At 40.0% G+C, this 20,911-nt stretch overlaps 1 protein-coding gene across 1 annotated transcript in view; it reads left to right on the forward strand.

The window, feature by feature from the left end:
* Positions 1–19,450, forward strand: part of LOC115428207 (venom phosphodiesterase 1-like) — a 130,763-nt gene extending 111,313 nt beyond the window's left edge. The window contains 2 exon segments of the mRNA XM_030147044.1: positions 3,716–3,872; positions 19,262–19,450. Of these exon segments, the coding sequence (XP_030002904.1) occupies positions 3,716–3,872; positions 19,262–19,435 (331 nt within the window). The 3' untranslated portion in view covers positions 19,436–19,450.
* Positions 19,451–20,911: the final 1,461 nt, after the last annotated feature.

The raw sequence follows: 20,911 nt of genomic DNA on the forward strand, positions 1-20,911 counted from the left end.
TGAGTGCTTCTCTAGTTTTTGTATACTTTAGCATATTTTTAGTGTATTTGTGTATACTTTAGTGCATTTTTGCTTATTTTTAGTATACTTTAGTATATTTTTAGTGTATTTGTGTATACTTTAGTGCATTTTTGCTTATTTTTAGTATACTTTAGTATATTTTTAGTGTATTTTTGCCTATGTTTTGAATACTTTGGTGTATTTTTTTCATATATTTGTTGTATATGTTAGTGTATTTCTAGTGTAATGGTGTGATTAGTCCTTATTTGTAGTTTCTTCTGTTCTTATTTGACTGGTTCTGATCCACTTTAGCTCATACTGGTCTAAATGTGGAACCTGAACCAACAGGAGTCTAAAACAGTGAATGTCAAACATACACATGTGCATTAAAGCGGAACCTTAGAGCCGAAGTGTTCCACCCTTTTCCAGATCAAGTCTGAGTTGAAAGTGTGGTAATCAAACATGGTTATCATGATAATTAGAATTTAATCGCTCATACTAACCGTTGGGATATTTTACTGCAGTTTGTTGTTCTAGCGGTAATGGTTCCATCCCTATAATCAGTCAGATGAACATGTTCTCCTTCACCATGTGCTCGACAGACTGTTTGTGTTCATGTCTATGGACAGGTGTGAGTTCAGCGTTTGTCTCACCTGTCTCACCTTTCAGCCGCAGACAGGAGGTGGATGGGTTTCCCCTACATGTTCAGTCGGATCAAATCACTGTTTTGTGTTTCAGTTCTGAATGTCTTCTATGTTTTGCTTTTACGCAGCTCAGTTTTTTTTCTTTCCCTCTTCATTTACTTGTTTTATCTCGACTGGGAGTGTGGTGGATCTTCTAGCTCATTATGCTCAATACAGTTTAAGACAAACATCTGTTAGGTCCATGCCCAGGGGTTTACCCAGACAGCCATAATGTACTCTTTATGTCCCCTCCCAGCTCCCAAACAAGGTTCAAATAGTTTTAGATTTTTCATTCTAGTTTAGTTTTATTTAGTTTGGACTTTTTTTTCTCTAATTCAGTTCATTTTAATTTGTTTTTAGAGCAGGTTTGATAGTTATTATTAGTTTTCGTTATTTTCTAAATGCTTAGGTTCAGTTGTAGTTCAGTTGTAGTTCAGTTATAGTTCAGTTGTAGTTCAGTTGTAGTTCAGTTTTAGTTCAATTGTAGTTCAGTTGTAGTTCAGTTGTAGTTCAGTTTTAGTTCAATTGTAGTTCAGTTGTAGTTCAGTTGTAGTTCAGTTGTAGTTCAGTTGTAGTTCAGTGGTCTCTTTTCTCTTCTTCTCTGTGCTCCTATTCAAATCAATCCCAGACAGGACTCTGCTGCTTTAGTCTCCATGTTTCCAGGTAGAGTGGGGACCAGAAGACGACTGGAAACCACAAGTGAACACAAGTGACGGAGCAAAAAGTGTCGTATGGTGACAGCACAGAAAACTGCTAAGAGTGAAATAAATCGATTTCATATCAATCTGACATTGACAAAAACGAAGAAAATTTTATCTGTAATTTTTATCTGTTTTAGTTAGTTTTAGTTTAGTTTTAGTAGTTTAGTTTTGGTTTTGGTTTTAGTTTTAGACCTCGGGGAAGACCCGGGACATGTTGGAGAGACTATGTCTGTGGGCTGGCCTGGGAACACCTCGGGGTCCCCCCGGAAGAGCTGGAGGAGGAGTCTGGGGAGAGGGAGGTCTGGGCGTCCCTGCTTAGACTGTTACCCCTGTGACCCGGCCCCAGATAAAGCGGAAGATAATGGATGGATGGATGGATGGAGGGATGGATGGATGGATGGATGGATGGATGGATGGAGGGATGGATGGATAGTTTTAGAAACACACAATACAGTTTCAGTCAGTTGTCGTTTTTTTCTTTTATTACAGTTTTTATTTATTTCAGTTAATGAAAATGTTTTTAGAATTCTAGTTTTCGTCATTTTCTTAGTTTTCGTTAATGATAATAACCTTGGTTCAGTCGATTCAGACATAGATAAAACAGGTGATGCTAATGCATGAGAAGAACTAAACAGGAATGACAGAGTTTAGTCTACAGTGACAGAAACAAACACCCACCATGAGAAAATGGAAGCTTCATCCACTTAATGTATGAATTAAATCCATGACACAGGTTTAAAGTGAAGCCTGTTATGACTGAGGCGCTGACATCATCATGTCTGTGGACACTTCATCATCCTTCACACTAAACATCCTCCTCTCACAGTTTCATCTGCATTAGGGTCCAGTCTTTCCTTTTGGGGGGGGGGGGGGGGGTCTTATTCTGTTTAAATCATTCTGTAGGGTTTTTTTTTTTCCTGTGGAATTTATTTAGTCTTAGGAACATTTCACACGATCTTTGGACCAAACATTTGCATCTGCAGTTTAGATAAAACATTGATTTGCTTCTGAAGAAATAATGACTTGAAATGATAACATCGATTGTTTGTTTTTTGTCTAAAATTATTGATTTGCTGCCGTTTGGTTTGCTTCAGTATAATAGAATATCATCTGCATAGAGGGATATTTGGAGTTTAATCATGAATAAATCCCTTTATGTGTTATTTAGTGTTAAACTCTGGTCTGTATCTGTGTGTTCGTAGAAAACAGATTATTAATCGATGGTGTTTCACCTCTTTTTACTCATGTATATTATTGTTTTATATAATTATCTACAACCACTTTCATATGTGGTCCTAAATCTGACCCAGACCACCCAGGGGGTGGGGGTGGGGGGCACAAAATGTTGTATCATAAAATGTGAGTTTCTATGGAAGTAAATCTGTCTCATCAGGTTTTAAATTCTAAAAGCCATTGAATTTCTAACACTGAATTTTTTTGCACTACAAATTAAGTATGAATTTTTTTCTCTGAATTCAACTATGTACGTACATTTAGAATAAAAAAAAATCAGATGCAAAGAATTCAGACATCTCCTCTAGCTAGCGGAGGTGTCTGGGGAGAGGGAAGTCTGGGCATCCCTGCTTAGGATGTTGCCCCCGCGACCCGGCTCTGGATAAGAGGAAGACAATGAATGGACAGATGCAAAAAAATTCAGTCGCAAAAAATTCACATCACAGAGCCGCACTGATCGTCTTCCTGCATCGGTGTCACATGACCAACCTAACGTAACTCGATTTGCTGTCAGTTTGACTTGAGATAGAATCATTGCTTATCCTTGGTTTCCCGGATGTGTGATCGGAATTTTTTGCATCTGAATTTTTTTTATTCCAAATTTATGAACATAGTTAAATTCAGAGACAAAAAATTCAGATATTTAATTTTAGTGCAAAAAAAAAATTCAGTGCTAGAAATTCAATGGTTTTTATAATTTAAAATCTGATGAGACAGATTTACTTCCATGAATTTCTTTCTTTGTTTTTTGTATTGTACTTCTGGAGATGCACAGTGAATATAAATATAAAAAATTGTTCCAAAAAAAACCAAAAGCGTCCAAAGCCCTCCTGTCCTCACATGTGTCCAAATGCTAACCTGTGCGCTGGACTGGACTGGACTACACTGGACTGGACTGGACTACACTGGACTGGACTGGACTACACTGGACTGGACTGGACTACACTGGACTGCACTGGACTGGACTAGACTGGACTGGACTGGACTGGACTAGACTGCACTGGACTGGACTGGACTAGACTGGACTGGACTGGACTACACTGGACTGGACTGGTCTGGTTCTGTGGTGGTTTATGGGTTCTCCTGTTCCTCCTCCAGGTTCGTGTCGGGCACAGACGTTCCCATTCCCACTCATTTCTTCGTGTTGTTGACCAGCTGTGGAGACTCGGATCAGCCCGTCACTTCCTGTGTCGGACCTCTGCAGACCGTGTCCTTCCTGTTACCTCACAGACCCGACAATTCAGAAAGCTGCAAAGTAAGAGCCTCCTACACCCCAGTTTATACACCCAGTTTATACACCCAGTTTATACACCCCAGTTTATACACCCCCAGTTTATACACCCTCAGTTTATACACCCCAGTTTATACACCCCCAGTTTATACACCCCAGTTTATACACCCTCAGTTTATACACCCTCAGTTTATACACCCCCAGTTTATACACTCCCAGTTTATACACCCAGTTTATACACCCAGTTTATACACCCAGTTTATACACCCCAGTTTATACCCCATCAGTTTATACACCCCCAGTTTATACACCCTCAGTTTATACACCCCCGGTTTATACACTCCCAGTTTATACACCCAGTTTATACACCCAGTTTATACACCCCAGTTTATACACCCAGTTTATACACCCCAGTTTATACACCCCCGGTTTATACACCCCCGGTTTATACACCCTCAGTTTATACACCCCCGGTTTATACACTCCCAGTTTATACACCCAGTTTATACACCCCAGTTTATACACCCCCAGTTTATACACCCCAGTTTATACACCCCCAGTTTATACACCCCAGTTTATACACCCTCAGTTTATACACCCCCGGTTTATACACTCCCAGTTTATACACCCAGTTTATACACCCCAGTTTATACACCCAGTTTATACACCCAGTTTATACACCCCAGTTTATACCCCATCAGTTTATACACCCCCAGTTTATACACCCTCAGTTTATACACCCCCGGTTTATACACTCCCAGTTTATACACCCAGTTTATACACCCAGTTTATACACCCCAGTTTATACACCCCCAGTTTATACACCCTCAGTTTATACACCCCAGTTTATACACCCCCAGTTTATACACCCCAGTTTATACACCCTCAGTTTATACACCCTCAGTTTATACACCCCCAGTTTATACACTCCCAGTTTATACACCCAGTTTATACACCCAGTTTATACACCCCAGTTTATACCCCATCAGTTTATACACCCCCAGTTTATACACCCTCAGTTTATACACCCCCGGTTTATACACTCCCAGTTTATACACCCAGTTTATACACCCAGTTTATACACCCCAGTTTATACACCCAGTTTATACACCCCAGTTTATACACCCCCGGTTTATACACCCCCGGTTTATACACCCTCAGTTTATACACCCCCGGTTTATACACTCCCAGTTTATACACCCAGTTTATACACCCCAGTTTATACACCCCCAGTTTATACACCCCAGTTTATACACCCCCAGTTTATACACCCCAGTTTATACACCCTCAGTTTATACACCCCCGGTTTATACACTCCCAGTTTATACACCCAGTTTATACACCCCAGTTTATACACCCAGTTTATACACCCAGTTTATACACCCCAGTTTATACCCCATCAGTTTATACACCCCCAGTTTATACACCCTCAGTTTATACACCCCCGGTTTATACACTCCCAGTTTATACACCCAGTTTATACACCCCAGTTTATACACCCAGTTTATACACCCCAGTTTATACACCCTCAGTTTATACACCCCCGGTTTATACACCCTCAGTTTATACACCCCCGGTTTATACACTCCCAGTTTATACACCCAGTTTATACACCCCCAGTTTATACACCCAGTTTATACACCCCCGGTTTATACACCCCCAGTTTATACACCCAGTTTATACACCCCAGTTTATACACCCAATTTATACACCCCAGTTTATACACCCAGTTTATACACCCCCAGTTTATACACCCAGTTTATACACTCAGTTTATACACCCCCAGTTTATACACCCAGTTTATACACGCTCAGTTTATACACCCCCGGTTTATACACCCCCAGTTTATACACCCAGTTTATGCACCCAGTTTATACACCCCAGTTTATACACCCAGTTTATACACCCTCAGTTTATACACCCCCGATTTATACACCCCCAGTTTATACACCCAGTTTATACACCCCAGTTTACACACCCCAGTTTATACACCCAGTTTATACACCCCAGTTTATACACCCAGTTTATACATCCCAGTTTATACACCCCAGTTTATACACCCCCAGTTTATACACTCAGTTTATACACCCCCAGTTTATACACTTAGTTTATACACCCAGTTTATACACCCTCAGTTTATACACCCCCAGTTTATACACCCAGTTTATACACCCCCAGTTTATACACCCTCAGTTTATACACCCCCAGTTTATACACCCTCAGTTTATACTCTCAGTTTATACACCCCCAGTTTATACACCCCCAGTTTATACTCTCAGTTTATACACCCTCAGTTTATACACCCCCAGTTTATACACCCAGTTTATACACCCCCAGTTTATACACCCTCAGTTTATACACCCCCAGTTTATACACCCTCAGTTTATACTCTCAGTTTATACACCCCCAGTTTATACACCCCCAGTTTATACACCCCAGTTTATACACCCAGTTTATACACCCCAGTTTATACACCCAATTTATACACCCCAGTTTATACACCGCCAGTTTATACACCCAGTTTATACACCCCCAGTTTATACACTCAGTTTATACACCCTCAGTTTATACACCCAGTTTATACACCCCAGTTTATACACCCCCAGTTTGTACACCCCCAGTTTATACACTCAGTTTATACACCCCCAGTTTATACACTCAGTTTATACACCCAGTTTATACACCCTCAGTTTATACACCCCCAGTTTATACACCCCCAGTTTATACATCCCAGTTTATACACTCAGTTTATACACCCCCAGTTTATACATCCCCAGTTTATACACCCAGTTTATACACGCTCAGTTTATACACCCCCGGTTTATACACCCCCAGTTTATACACCCAGTTTATGCACCCAGTTTATACACCCCAGTTTATACACCCAGTTTATACACCCTCAGTTTATACACCCCCGATTTATACACCCCCAGTTTATACACCCCAGTTTACACACCCCAGTTTATACACCCAGTTTATACACCCCAGTTTATACACCCAATTTATACATCCCAGTTTATACACCCCAGTTTATACACCCCCAGTTTATACACTCAGTTTATACACCCCCAGTTTATACACTTAGTTTATACACCCAGTTTATACACCCCCAGTTTATACACCCAGTTTATACACCCCCAGTTTATACACCCTCAGTTTATACACCCCCAGTTTATACACCCTCAGTTTATACTCTCAGTTTATACACCCCCAGTTTATACACCCCCAGTTTATACTCTCAGTTTATACACCCTCAGTTTATACACCCCCAGTTTATACACCCAGTTTATACACCCCCAGTTTATACACCCTCAGTTTATACACCCCCAGTTTATACACCCTCAGTTTATACTCTCAGTTTATACTCTGTTTATACACCCCCAGTTTATACTCTCAGTTTATACACCCCAGTTTATACACCCAGTTTATACACCCCAGTTTATACACCCAATTTATACACCCCAGTTTATACACCGCCAGTTTATACACCCAGTTTATACACCCCCAGTTTATACACCCTCAGTTTATACACCCAGTTTATACACCCCAGTTTATACACCCCCAGTTTATACACCCCCAGTTTATACACCCAGTTTATACACCCTCAGTTTATACACCCCCAGTTTATACACCCCCAGTTTATACATCCCCAGTTTATACTCTCAGTTTATACACCCTCAGTTTATACACCCCAGTTTATACACCCTCAGTTTATACACCCCAGTTTATACACCCAGTTTATACACCCTCAGTTTATACACCCAGTTTACACACCCCAGTTTATACACTCAGTTTATACACCCCCAGTTTATACACCCCCAGTTTATACACCCAGTTTATACACCCTCACTTTATACACTCAGTTTATACACCCAGTTTATACACTCAGTTTATACACCCAGTTTATACACCCTCAGTTTATACACCCCCAGTTTATACACCCTTAGTTTATACACCCCAGTTTATACACCCAGTTTATACACCCTCATTTTATACACCCAGTTTATACACCCAGTTTATACACCCTCAGTTTATACACCCTCAGTTTATACACCCAGATTATACACCCTCAGTTTATACACCCAGTTTATACACCCAGTTTACACACCCCAGTTTATACACCCTCAGTTTATACACCCCAGTTTATGAGCTGCACAGTTTAGATGGATTTTCCTTGGAATATTGTCGACAAAATGTGTGAAGTGTTTAGAGAAATTTCGATTTTTGAATTTTTGACAATTTTTTTGGATTTTTTTTTTTAATTGAAGCATAAGAGACACAACCTCTTCCGTTCACATTAGTCCACTGGTTCCAACCTTTTTTTTTTACTCCTGACCCCATTTTAACGTCACACATTTCTGTCGACCCCAGACATTCAAAATGGAAATTTTTTTTTTTTGCTCAGATTAATTAGTTTTTGATCCTGTATTAGTTTTCTGTCCTCTGTTTCAAATCCAGGTTAATTTTAGAGGACATTTACTCCATATCAGGGGTGTCAGATTCATTTTAGTTCAGTTCCACATTCATTTTTTCATTTTATTTCTTTATTTAGACAGGAACAATGCACAATATACATGAACCTTAAAAAGGACAGATGTAGTGGACCAGGTTGTGGCACTGGTGCTCATTTCCACCTGTAGTCCCTGTTCAGGCTGATGTTAGCGCTAAAAAACAGACATTAATTAAAGCAGTAAAAAATGCCTATTTCTAACTCCATCTATGTAAAATATTCATTCCCATCTGTCCATTCACTCTTGTCCCACTGCAGTGCAGTCTGTCTCACACACTCTAAACATGTTTACATCACATTCCATTATGTCGACAGGTTTGGTTTGACAGTAGTGGTTTTTTCACCGTGCTGGAGAATGTGTGATCGTTTGTAATTGTTCGTAGTTCTGTTGGTCATGTGTTCCACTGTCGCATGGACACACAGGAGAATGCTGAATTTGCAAATGCTGTTTTGTGTCTTGGAAGGTTTTATATTTAATTCTGGGTTTCTTTTCTTGCCATATGAATCTAGAAACCCATTTATCAATTTCCTGAAACATAGTTTTGTTAGGTTCAGCTGGTATTGTCTGAAAAAGGTATAGCAATTTGGGCAATACAATCATCGTTATTGCATCTATCCTTTGTGTTAGTCCTAGGTAGGGGATCAGATTCCATCTGTTTAAATCAGTTTTAATTTTGGTCATTAAAGGATCATAGTTAGTTGAGATTAGGTTGTTTACATCTTTTGGAATCTCAATTCCCAAATATGAGATTGATTCCATGCTCCAGTTTATTTTAAAATGTTCTCTGATTAACAAATCGGGTGAATAATTGAACGCCAATACCTGAGATTTACGGGAATTTAACTTACGTCCTGAAACTTTGCCGAAGTCTGTTAGGATTTTATGTTGTTCAGGGAGAGATTCGCAGGGTTTTGCCAGGTAAATCAAAGCATCATCTGCGAAAAGGGCTATCTTTTGTTGCATTTTATTTACCAATACACCATGTATTTTCGGATTTTGCCTGATCCATTTTGCCAGAGGCTCGATAAATATACTGAAGAGAAGTGGTGAAAGATTACAGCCTTGTCTACACCCTTGCTTCATCTTAATTGGTTCAGTTAAGCCCCCGTTTATTTTGATTTTCCCCACTGGATGATTATAAAGTCTTCGTATGGTATTTAGAAAAGTGTCTGAGAAGTTGAATCGTGAGAGTACATTATATAGGAAAGCTCAGTCGACTGTATCAGATGCTTTTTGGGCGTCTAGACCTAGTATACCTGCCTGTTCTTGGTTTTTTTGTGTATGGTTAATCACATGAAGTGTTCGCCTAATATTGTCTCTGGTCTTTCTTTTTTCCCAATGTTTGATGAGTATTTTTTCTAATTTTAGATTAATGCTGATGGTGATTTTTTTCCCATTTTGTAAATATCCTGGTTATTTGGACCCATTGCTGAACAGTTGGTTCATCTTCTACCATCCTGTTTTTTGTTATTGCTTTTTTCCCTGCTTCTAAAAGAACATTCCAGAGATATTCATCTATTTTCATAGCAGGTGTTTTGAGTCCTAAATACATAGTCAGACGGAATGTATGTTTTGAAAATGAATTGTATTGCTTGCTAACGGCTTTTCAAGGTAATTCTTAAATACTGTGACGTTCTGGTAGAGTACAGTTACAGGAGAGTGAACAGTAGTTACACTACACAGATCCCATTACACCACACACTAATGAAAAGACTGTGGTATTTCCTTTAATGAAACTGCACATGTTTAAACCAGCCCAGACTGTGTGACAGCAGCACACAGCGTCCAGTCCTGGAGACGAACTGAAATATTCCTTCAGTTCACTCAGATACTGTCCACTATAGACAGAACAGGAGTCATAGAACCACAGAACATAGAACAGACACCGGGTCATAGAACCACAGAACAGACACCGGGTCATAGAACCACAGAACATAGAACAGACACCGGGTCATAGAACCACAGAACATAGAACAGACACTGAGTCATAGAACCACAGAACATAGAACAGACACCGGGTCATAGAACCACAGAACATAGAACAGACACTGAGTCATAGAACCACAGAACATAGAACAGACACCGGGTCATAGAACCACAGAACATAGAACAGACACCGGGTCATAGAACCACAGAACATAGAACAGACACTGAGTCATAGAACCACAGAACATAGAACAGACACCGGGTCATAGAACCACAGAACATAGAACAGACACCGGGTCATAGAACCACGGAACAGACACCGGGTCATAGAACCACAGAACATAGAACAGACACAGGGTCATAGAACCACAGAACATAGAACAGACACTGAGTCATAGAACCACAGAACATAGAACAGACACCGGGTCATAGAACCACAGAACATAGAACAGACACCGGGTCATAGAACCACAGAACATAGAACAGACACTGAGTCATAGAACCACAGAACATAGAACAGACACTGAGTCATAGAACCACAGAACATAGAACTGACACCGAGTCATAGAACCACAGAACATAGAACAGACACTGAGTCATAGAACCACAGAACATAGAACTGAAACCGAGTCATAGAACCACAGAACATAGAACAGACACCGGGTCATAGAACCACAGAACATAGAACAGACACTGAGTCATAGAACCACAGAACATAGAACAGACACCGGGTCATAGAACCACAGAACATAGAACAGACACCGGGTCATAGAACCACAGAACATAGAACAGACACTGAGTCATAGAACCACAGAACATAGAACAGACACTGAGTCATAGAACCACAGAACATAGAACAGACACTGAGTCATAGAACCACAGAACATAGAACAGACACCGAGTCATAGAACCACAGAACATAGAACAGACACCGGGTCATAGAACCACAGAACATAGAACAGACACCGGGTCATAGAACCACAGAACATAGAACAGACACCGGGTCATAGAACCACAGAACATAGAACAGACACCGGGTCATAGAACCACAGAACATAGAACAGACACTGAGTCATAGAACCACAGAACATAGAACAGACACTGAGTCATAGAACCACAGAACATAGAACAGACACCGGGTCATAGAACCACAGAACATAGAACAGACACCGGGTCATAGAACCACAGAACATAGAACAGACACCGGGTCATAGAACCACAGAACATAGAACAGACACCGGGTCATAGAACCACAGAACATAGAACAGACACCGAGTCATAGAACCACAGAACATAGAACTGACACCGAGTCATAGAACCACAGAACATAGAACAGACACTGAGTCATAGAACCACAGAACATAGAACAGACACCGAGTCATCGAACCACAGAACATAGAACAGACACTGAGTCATAGAACCACAGAACATAGAACAGACACCGAGTCATCGAACCACAGAACATAGAACAGACACTGAGTCATAGAACCACAGAACATAGAACAGACACTGAGTCATAGAACCACAGAACATAGAACAGACACCGGGTCATAGAACCACAGAACATAGAACAGACACTGAGTCATAGAACCACAGAACATAGAACAGACACCGGGTCATAGAACCACAGAACATAGAACAGACACCGGGTCATAGAACCACAGAACAGACACCGGGTCATAGAACCACAGAACATAGAACAGACACCGGGTCATAGAACCACAGAACATAGAACAGACACTGAGTCATAGAACCACAGAACATAGAACAGACACCGGGTCATAGAACCACAGAACATAGAACAGACACCGGGTCATAGAACCACAGAACATAGAACAGACACTGAGTCATAGAACCACAGAACATAGAACAGACACTGAGTCATAGAACCACAGAACATAGAACAGACACTGAGTCATAGAACCACAGAACATAGAACTGACACCGAGTCATAGAACCACAGAACATAGAACAGACACTGAGTCATAGAACCACAGAACATAGAACTGAAACCGAGTCATAGAACCACAGAACATAGAACAGACACCGGGTCATAGAACCACAGAACATAGAACAGACACTGAGTCATAGAACCACAGAACATAGAACAGACACCGGGTCATAGAACCACAGAACATAGAACAGACACCGGGTCATAGAACCACAGAACATAGAACAGACACTGAGTCATAGAACCACAGAACATAGAACAGACACTGAGTCATAGAACCACAGAACATAGAACAGACACTGAGTCATAGAACCACAGAACATAGAACAGACACCGGGTCATAGAACCACAGAACATAGAACAGACACCGGGTCATAGAACCACAGAACATAGAACAGACACCGGGTCATAGAACCACAGAACATAGAACAGACACCGGGTCATAGAACCACAGAACATAGAACTGACACCGAGTCATAGAACCACAGAACATAGAACAGACACTGAGTCATAGAACCACAGAACATAGAACAGACACTGAGTCATAGAACCACAGAACATAAATAAGCAAGCAATATTTACAACCTGCAAGGTAGTGCACCGTCACATGACTCAGTGACACTGTAAACTACATGAGTCACGTGACTCAGCACAAACTGCCCCCAGTACGATCAGTGTGTCTCGCTCCAATACTTTTTCTAACTTTTATTAATGGACAATATATAAGTAACATTTACACAACATTGTTCATATTTGTTCTGCAGTTTAAATAGTCTATTAAAACTTTCTTGGTATTTCTAGGTTTGTGTGTAACGACTATCACCTTTGAATATTATGTGAAAATACAGAATACAACTTAATTTATTTATTACACCAATGACATATTTAGTTTTACTTGAATAATTCCAGTTCTCACTGATATTTACAATTAGAAAATAAAAGTTGTGACAGTTGACCTGATAAATATTACTACACCAAAACATCTTTGACAATCTCTGTTCAGTTTTGTTCATTTTTTTTTCATTATTTTGCTTAATTTTTGTTCATTTTTGTCATTATTTTTGCTCCATTTTCATTTGGTTTTCTTTAATTTTTTCTATTTTCTTTCGGTTTTGTTAATTTTTTTCTCCTTTTTTTTCTCCATTTTTGTCAGGCTTTGTTCATTTTTTTCATTATTTTGCTCCATTTTCATTCAGTTTTGTTCCTTTTTTCATTATTTTGCTTGATTTTCATTCAGTTTTCTTCATTTTTTTCATTATTTTGCTCAATTTTCGTTCCGTTTTGTTCCTTTCTTTCATTATTTTGCTCCATTTTCGTTGGGTTTAGTTCATTTCTTTCATTATTTTGCTCGATTTTTGTTCTGTTTTGTTCCTTTCTTTCATTATTTTGCTCCATTTTCGTTGGGTTTTGTTCATTTCTTTCATTATTTTGCTCGATTTTTGTTCTGTTTTGTTCCTTTCTTTCATTATTTTGCTCCATTATCGTTGGGTTTAGTTCATTTCTTTCATTATTTTGCTCGATTTTTGTTCTGTTTTGTTCCTTTCTTTCATTATTTTGCTCCATTTTCGTTGGGTTTTGTTCATTTCTTTCATTATTTTGCTCGATTTTTGTTCTGTTTTGTTCCTTTCTTTCATTATTTTGCTCCATTATCGTTGGGTTTTGTTCATTTCTTTCATTATTTTGCTCGATTTTTGTTCTGTTTTGTTCCTTTCTTTCATTATTTTGCTCCATTTTCGTTGGGTTTAGTTCATTTCTTTCATTATTTTGCTCGATTTTTGTTCTGTTTTGTTCCTTTCTTTCATTATTTTGCTCCATTTTCGTTGGGTTTAGTTCATTTCTTTCATTATTTTGCTCGATTTTTGTTCTGTTTTGTTCCTTTCTTTCATTATTTTGCTCCATTTTCGTTGGGTTTTGTTCATTTCTTTCATTATTTTGCTCCATTTTTGTTCACTTTTGTTTACAGTTAGAAAATAAAAGTTGTGACAGTTCACGTCATAAATACTGCTCCACCATCACATCCTTTTTTTTCAGTGTAGTGTCAGAGTGACTGCGTCCACATGAAGCAGTTGAACCTCTGTGTTGGTTCACTCAGTGGTTTGACTTCATGAACTGGACAAACCAGAGAACAGAAGCACATCCAACTGCAGCGCTGAGAACACAAAGAACAGGACGGACATGAGTGTCTGTGGTTCTGGGTTCAACTGGACCGGGTCAGCTCTTCTGAAAACATTCAGACTCATCCAACACACGCTTGTTCAGTTCAAAGGAAGTGATCAGAACTGAACAAGTGTGTGTGGGATGGAAGACAGAATGTGTTCAGAAGAACTGAACCCAGAAAAACCACCACCAGAACAATGACAGCCTGCACAGACGGCTGAATGAAATGAAGCTTTTCCAGTGTGTGTTTGTGGTTTTTCTGTTTGTGTGACCTGACCAGCGGTGGTTTGTCTGGGTGGGTGTTTGGACCATGAACAGTGGACGACCGGGGGGTTACTGTCGGTTTGGTGACAAACCTCAGACTGTGTCACAGTGGTGGGTGGACAAATAAGACAGAAGACAGACAGAAGGACCGTTCATCAGACTGCTCCTCCAGACTCTGACACAGACGGGGATTTCTAACCCTTTAAACCTCAAATTACCTGCATTTGTCCAATCCAGCAAAAAAACCAAAAAAAAAACACAACACACTGTGATGCACACGATTCATTTATAAAACATTACACTGTCCATTTATTTAAAGGGTTCACATTAGGAATGCAAATTATCCATTAATCCGTTAATCATTACTTGGTTGACCTTATTGATCGATTAACAATTAATTGATAAGCGGCGATTTTCCTGAGAACCTGAATTTCTCTTTCAGTACGGTCTACAGCAGTGTTTTTCAGCCTTTGGGTCGGGACCCCACGTGGGGTCGCCTGGAATTTCTAGTAACTGATTAAAAAAAAAAAAAAAATACCATTAAAAAATATATGGTGAGTTGACAGACAATCACACACATAAAAGACATGACAAACTGTGGTTCTGTTTATCTGTGGTTCTGTTTGTGTGTGGTTCTGTTTATCTGTGGTTCTGTTTGTGTGTGGTTCTGTTTATCTGTGGTTCTGTTTGTGTGTGGTTCTGTTTGTGTGTGGTTCTGTTTGTGTGTGGTTCTGTTTCTCTGTGGTTCTGTTTGTGTGTGGTTCTGTTTGTGTGTGGTTCTGTTTATCTGTGGTTCTGTTTGTGTGTGGTTCTGTTTGTGTGTGGTTCTGTTTATCTGTGGTTCTGTTTGTGTGTGGTTCTGTTTGTGTGTGGTTCTGTTTATCTGTGGTTCTGTTTGTGTGTGGTTCTGTTTATCTGTGGTTCTGTTTGTGTGTGGTTCTGTTTGTGTGTGGTTCTGTTTATCTGTGGTTCTGTTTGTGTGTGGTTCTGTTTGTGTGTGGTTCTGTTTATCTGTGGTTCTGTTTGTGTGTGGTTCTGTTTGTGTGTGGTTCTGTTTATCTGTGGTTCTGTTTGTGTGTGGTTCTGTTTATCTGTGGTTCTGTTTGTGTGTGGTTCTGTTTGTGTGTGGTTCTGTTTATCTGTGGTTCTGTTTGTGTGTGGTTCTGTTTGTGTGTGGTTCTGTTTATCTGTGGTTCTGTTTGTGTGTGGTTCTGTTTATGTGTGGTTCTGTTTGTGTGTGGTTCTGTTTGTGTGTGGTTCTGTTTCTCTGTGGTTCTGTTTATCTGTGGTTCTGTTTGTCTGTGGTTCTGTTTATCTGTGGTTCTGTTTGTGTGTGGTTCTGTTTGTGTGTGGTTCTGTTTATCTGTGGTTCTGTTTGTCTGTGGTTCTGTTTATCTGTGGTTCTGTTTGTGTGTGGTTCTGTTTGTGTGTGGTTCTGTTTGTGTGTGGTTCTGTTTATCTGTGGTTCTGTTTGTGTGTGGTTCTGTTTATCTGTGGTTCTGTTTGTGTGTGGTTCTGTTTGTGTGTGGTTCTGTTTGTGTGTGGTTCTGTTTCTCTGTGGTTCTGTTTGTGTGTGGTTCTGTTTGTGTGTGGTTCTGTTTATCTGTGGTTCTGTTTGTGTGTGGTTCTGTTTGTGTGTGGTTCTGTTTATCTGTGGTTCTGTTTGTGTGTGGTTCTGTTTGTGTGTGGTTCTGTTTATCTGTGGTTCTGTTTGTGTGTGGTTCTGTTTATCTGTGGTTCTGTTTGTGTGTGGTTCTGTTTGTGTGTGGTTCTGTTATCTGTGGTTCTGTTTGTGTGTGGTTCTGTTTGTGTGTGGTTCTGTTTATCTGTGGTTCTGTTTGTGTGTGGTTCTGTTTGTGTGTGGTTCTGTTTATCTGTGGTTCTGTTTGTGTGTGGTTCTGTTTATCTGTGGTTCTGTTTGTGTGTGGTTCTGTTTATCTGTGGTTCTGTTTGTGTGTGGTTCTGTTTGTGTGTGGTTCTGTTTATCTGTGGTTCTGTTTGTGTGTGGTTCTGTTTATGTGTGGTTCTGTTTGTGTGTGGTTCTGTTTGTGTGTGGTTCTGTTTCTCTGTGGTTCTGTTATCTGTGGTTCTGTTTGTCTGTGGTTCTGTTTATCTGTGGTTCTGTTTGTGTGTGGTTCTGTTTGTGTGTGGTTCTGTTTATCTGTGGTTCTGTTTGTGTGTGGTTCTGTTTATGTGTGGTTCTGTTTGTGTGTGGTTCTGTTTATGTGTGGTTCTGTTTGTGTGTGGTTCTGTTTATCTGTGGTTCTGTTTGTGTGTGGTTCTGTTTATGTGTGGTTCTGTTTGTGTGTGGTTCTGTTTATCTGTGGTTCTGTTTGTGTGTGGTTCTGTTTGTGTGTGGTTCTGTTTATGTGTGGTTCTGTTTATCTGTGGTTCTGTTTGTCTGTGGTTCTGTTTGTGTGTGGTTCTGTTTGTGTGTGGTTCTGTTTATCTGTGGTTCTGTTTGTGTGTGGTTCTGTTTATGTGTGGTTCTGTTTATCTGTGGTTCTGTTTATCTGTGGTTCTGTTTATCTGTGGTTCTGTTTGTCTGTGGTTCTGTTTATCTGTGGTTCTGTTTATCTGTGGTTCTGTTTGTGTGTGGTTCTGTTTGTGTGTGGTTCTGTTTATCTGTGGTTCTGTTTATCTGTGGTTCTGTTTGTGTGTGGTTCTGTTTGTGTGTGGTTCTGTTTATCTGTGGTTCTGTTTATGTGTGGTTCTGTTTGTGTGTGGTTCTGTTTGTGTGTGGTTCTGTTTATCTGTGGTTCTGTTTGTGTGTGGTTCTGTTTGTGTGTGGTTCTGTTTATCTGTGGTTCTGTTTGTGTGTGGTTCTGTTTCTCTGTGGTTCTGTTTATCTGTGGTTCTGTTTGTCTGTGGTTCTGTTTATCTGTGGTTCTGTTTGTGTGTGGTTCTGTTTGTGTGTGGTTCTGTTTATCTGTGGTTCTGTTTGTGTGTGGTTCTGTTTCTCTGTGGTTCTGTTTATCTGTGGTTCTGTTTGTCTGTGGTTCTGTTTGTGTGTGGTTCTGTTTGTGTGTGGTTCTGTTTATGTGTGGTTCTGTTTGTGTGTGGTTCTGTTTATCTGTGGTTCTGTTTGTGTGTGGTTCTGTTTGTGTGTGGTTCTGTTTATCTGTGGTTCTGTTTGTGTGTGGTTCTGTTTATCTGTGGTTCTGTTTGTCTGTGGTTCTGTTTATCTGTGGTTCTGTTTATCTGTGGTTCTGTTTGTGTGTGGTTCTGTTTGTGTGTGGTTCTGTTTATCTGTGGTTCTGTTTATCTGTGGTTCTGTTTGTGTGTGGTTCTGTTTATCTGTGGTTCTGTTTATCTGTGGTTCTGTTTGTGTGTGGTTCTGTTTGTGTGTGGTTCTGTTTATCTGTGGTTCTGTTTGTGTGTGGTTCTGTTTATCTGTGGTTCTGTTTATGTGTGGTTCTGTTTGTGTGTGGTTCTGTTTGTGTGTGGTTCTGTTTCTCTGTGGTTCTGTTTATGTGTGGTTCTGTTTGTGTGTGGTTCTGTTTATCTGTGGTTCTGTTTGTGTGTGGTTCTGTTTGTGTGTGGTTCTGTTTATCTGTGGTTCTGTTTGTCTGTGGTTCTGTTTATCTGTGGTTCTGTTTATCTGTGGTTCTGTTTGTGTGTGGTTCTGTTTGTGTGTGGTTCTGTTTCTCTGTGGTTCTGTTTATCTGTGGTTCTGTTTGTGTGTGGTTCTGTTTGTGTGTGGTTCTGTTTCTCTGTGGTTCTGTTTATCTGTGGTTCTGTTTGTGTGTGGTTCTGTTTCTCTGTGGTTCTGTTTATCTGTGGTTCTGTTTGTGTGTGGTTCTGTTTGTGTGTGGTTCTGTTTCTCTGTGGTTCTGTTTCTCTGTGGTTCTGTTTGTGTGATGAGCTGGGACTGGATCCCAGCTCACCTCGGACTGGGTCCGAGGTGAGCTGGGATCCGGTCGGGATGCGACGTAGGGAACCCCAGAAAACACGGTGCCTGAAAAGGAGAATGGTTGAAGAGCTGCTGACCTGAGCCTGTCAGGACCCAACACAACAGAAGTGGCTTTAAGGCAGAAGCTGGAGCCAGGTCAAACCCACCAATAGAAACTCTTCTCTCATCCATCGGCATAGGCCACGCCCATTAAGTGCAGTTAAATTCACCAGCAAAACTTTTGAAGTTGCAAACAGAGGAGTGAGTTTCAATCAGAACTTTTCAAGTCGGAAGCAAAAGTTTTTAACTCACAAGCAAAGAGGAGTGGTTTCTGAGTAAACGGATGTGTGTTTGAGGGCCACTGACTGTCGTTTGCTCTCAGATCTTTTTCGGTTGCAAAACTGTTCTTTTTAATTGAATAAAGAAACACATTTGTCTGCGTACACACAGATGTTTAACGAACCTTTTCAAAGACTTTAAAAGTCATTACTGGTTCCAAATAGTAGGAATAGAAAATAAAATTGTAATAAATTAAAACTCGACTCAAATATTTAACCGTGACCGTGGACCTCTAAAGGTTAAGCACAGGTGTCAAACATACGGCCCGTGGTCCAAAACGGTTCCACCAGAGGGTCCGGTCCGGTCCAGTCCTAGTGACCCGGGTTTAGTGGTGACACCGCTGAGTCCAGGTGTGTGTGTGTGTGTGTTTCAGAGCTCAGAGGCTGAAGCTGATTGGGTGGAGCAGCTCATGTGGTTCCACCAATCACGAGTGCGGGACGTGGAGTGGATCACAGGACTGGACTTCTACCAGGACAGCGGGCGACCAATCCCTGAGCTGCTGCGGCTGAAGGCCCGCCCCACCGCTGCCATTCACCCAAAACAGTGACACGCGTCGTCGACTGACGGAGAGAGCGACCAATCAGACGGATTTGACCAAACTGGGCCACGCCCACCGACCTGCACACGTATTTATTTAGTCATGTCAGTTTGATTTGAGGAAGTTTTTTCTAATCGTATTAAATTCACTGATTGTTGAGTATTTAAGGCTTTAGTTTCACCAGGGTTTTATTTTGATACTTTTCATCCTGAACAAACCAATCAAAGCTGAACGTTGACTTTTTGGACTCCAAATGAAGAAAATGGGTTCAGTATCAGATCACAGCGTTTGCACTTTTAGACGATTAAAGAAGAAAATCAAGAGTTGAGAATGTGTCAAGTCTGGCTTTAATGTTCGGAACGTCGAAGATCGGTAAGTACGAATTTATCCTCCTGTTTCTGCGACAAGAACTGTTAGCTTTGAAGGGTTCGTTCAGTTTTTTCAGTGTTTTCCTCTATTTTCATTCAGTTTTGTTCATTTTTTTCATTATTTTGTTCCATTTTCGTTCATTTTTTTCATTATTTTGTTCCATTTTCATTCATTTTTTTCATTATTTTGCTCCATTTTCATTCTTTTTTTCATTATTTTCCTCCATTTTCATTTGGTTGTTCATTTTCTTCCTTACTTTCCTCCATTTTCATCAGGTTTTGTTGATTTTTTTCCAAATTTGCTCCATTTTCATTCAGTCTTGTTCATTTTTTTCATTATTTTGCTCCATTTTCATTCTGTTTTATTAATTTTTTTCATAATTTTCCTCCATTTTCATTCAGTTTCAATAATTTTTTTTCATTATTTTCCTCCATTTTCATTTGGTTGTTCATTTTCTTCCTTACTTTCCTCCATTTTCATCAGGTTTTGTTGATTTTTTTTCAAAATTTGCTCCATTTTCATTCAATCTTGTTCATTTTTTTCATTATTTTGCTCCATTTTCATTCTGTTTTATTAATTTTTTTCATAATTTTCCTCCATTTTCATTCAGTTTCAATAATTTTTTTTCATTATTTTCCTCCATTTTCATTTGGTTGTTCATTTTCTTCCTTACTTTCCTCCATTTTCATCAGGTTTTGTTGATTTTTTTCCAAATTTGCTCCATTTTCATTCAGTCTTGTTCATTTTTTCATTATTTTGCTTGATTTTCGTTCAGTTTTGTTAATTTTTTTCATGTTCTGCTCCATTTTCGCTTGGTTTTGTTCATTTTTGTTCATTCTTTTGTTTGGTCTTGGTCTTTTGTGGTGGGTTCAGGTGGTTGCCGGGTAACCGTATCCGAACATTAAGCTCTTAATGCTTCTGTCGCCTGAGCGTGGGTGGAAACGGAGCGACAGAGTTTTTCCACTTTAGGGAAAAGCTGCAGTGGATGGGATCGTTCAGGGTGACGTTAACGCGGTTGTGTCAACGTGACGACACTGTGTTTAGGTTTGAGGACGGATGACGCCGCCGGACGCTTTGAACCTCCACAGACCCCCCCAACGTGTTCTGTGGGGGACG

The sequence above is a fragment of the Sphaeramia orbicularis genome, chromosome 11 (assembly GCF_902148855.1).
Source record: "Sphaeramia orbicularis chromosome 11, fSphaOr1.1, whole genome shotgun sequence".
NCBI lineage: Eukaryota > Metazoa > Chordata > Actinopteri > Kurtiformes > Apogonidae > Sphaeramia > Sphaeramia orbicularis.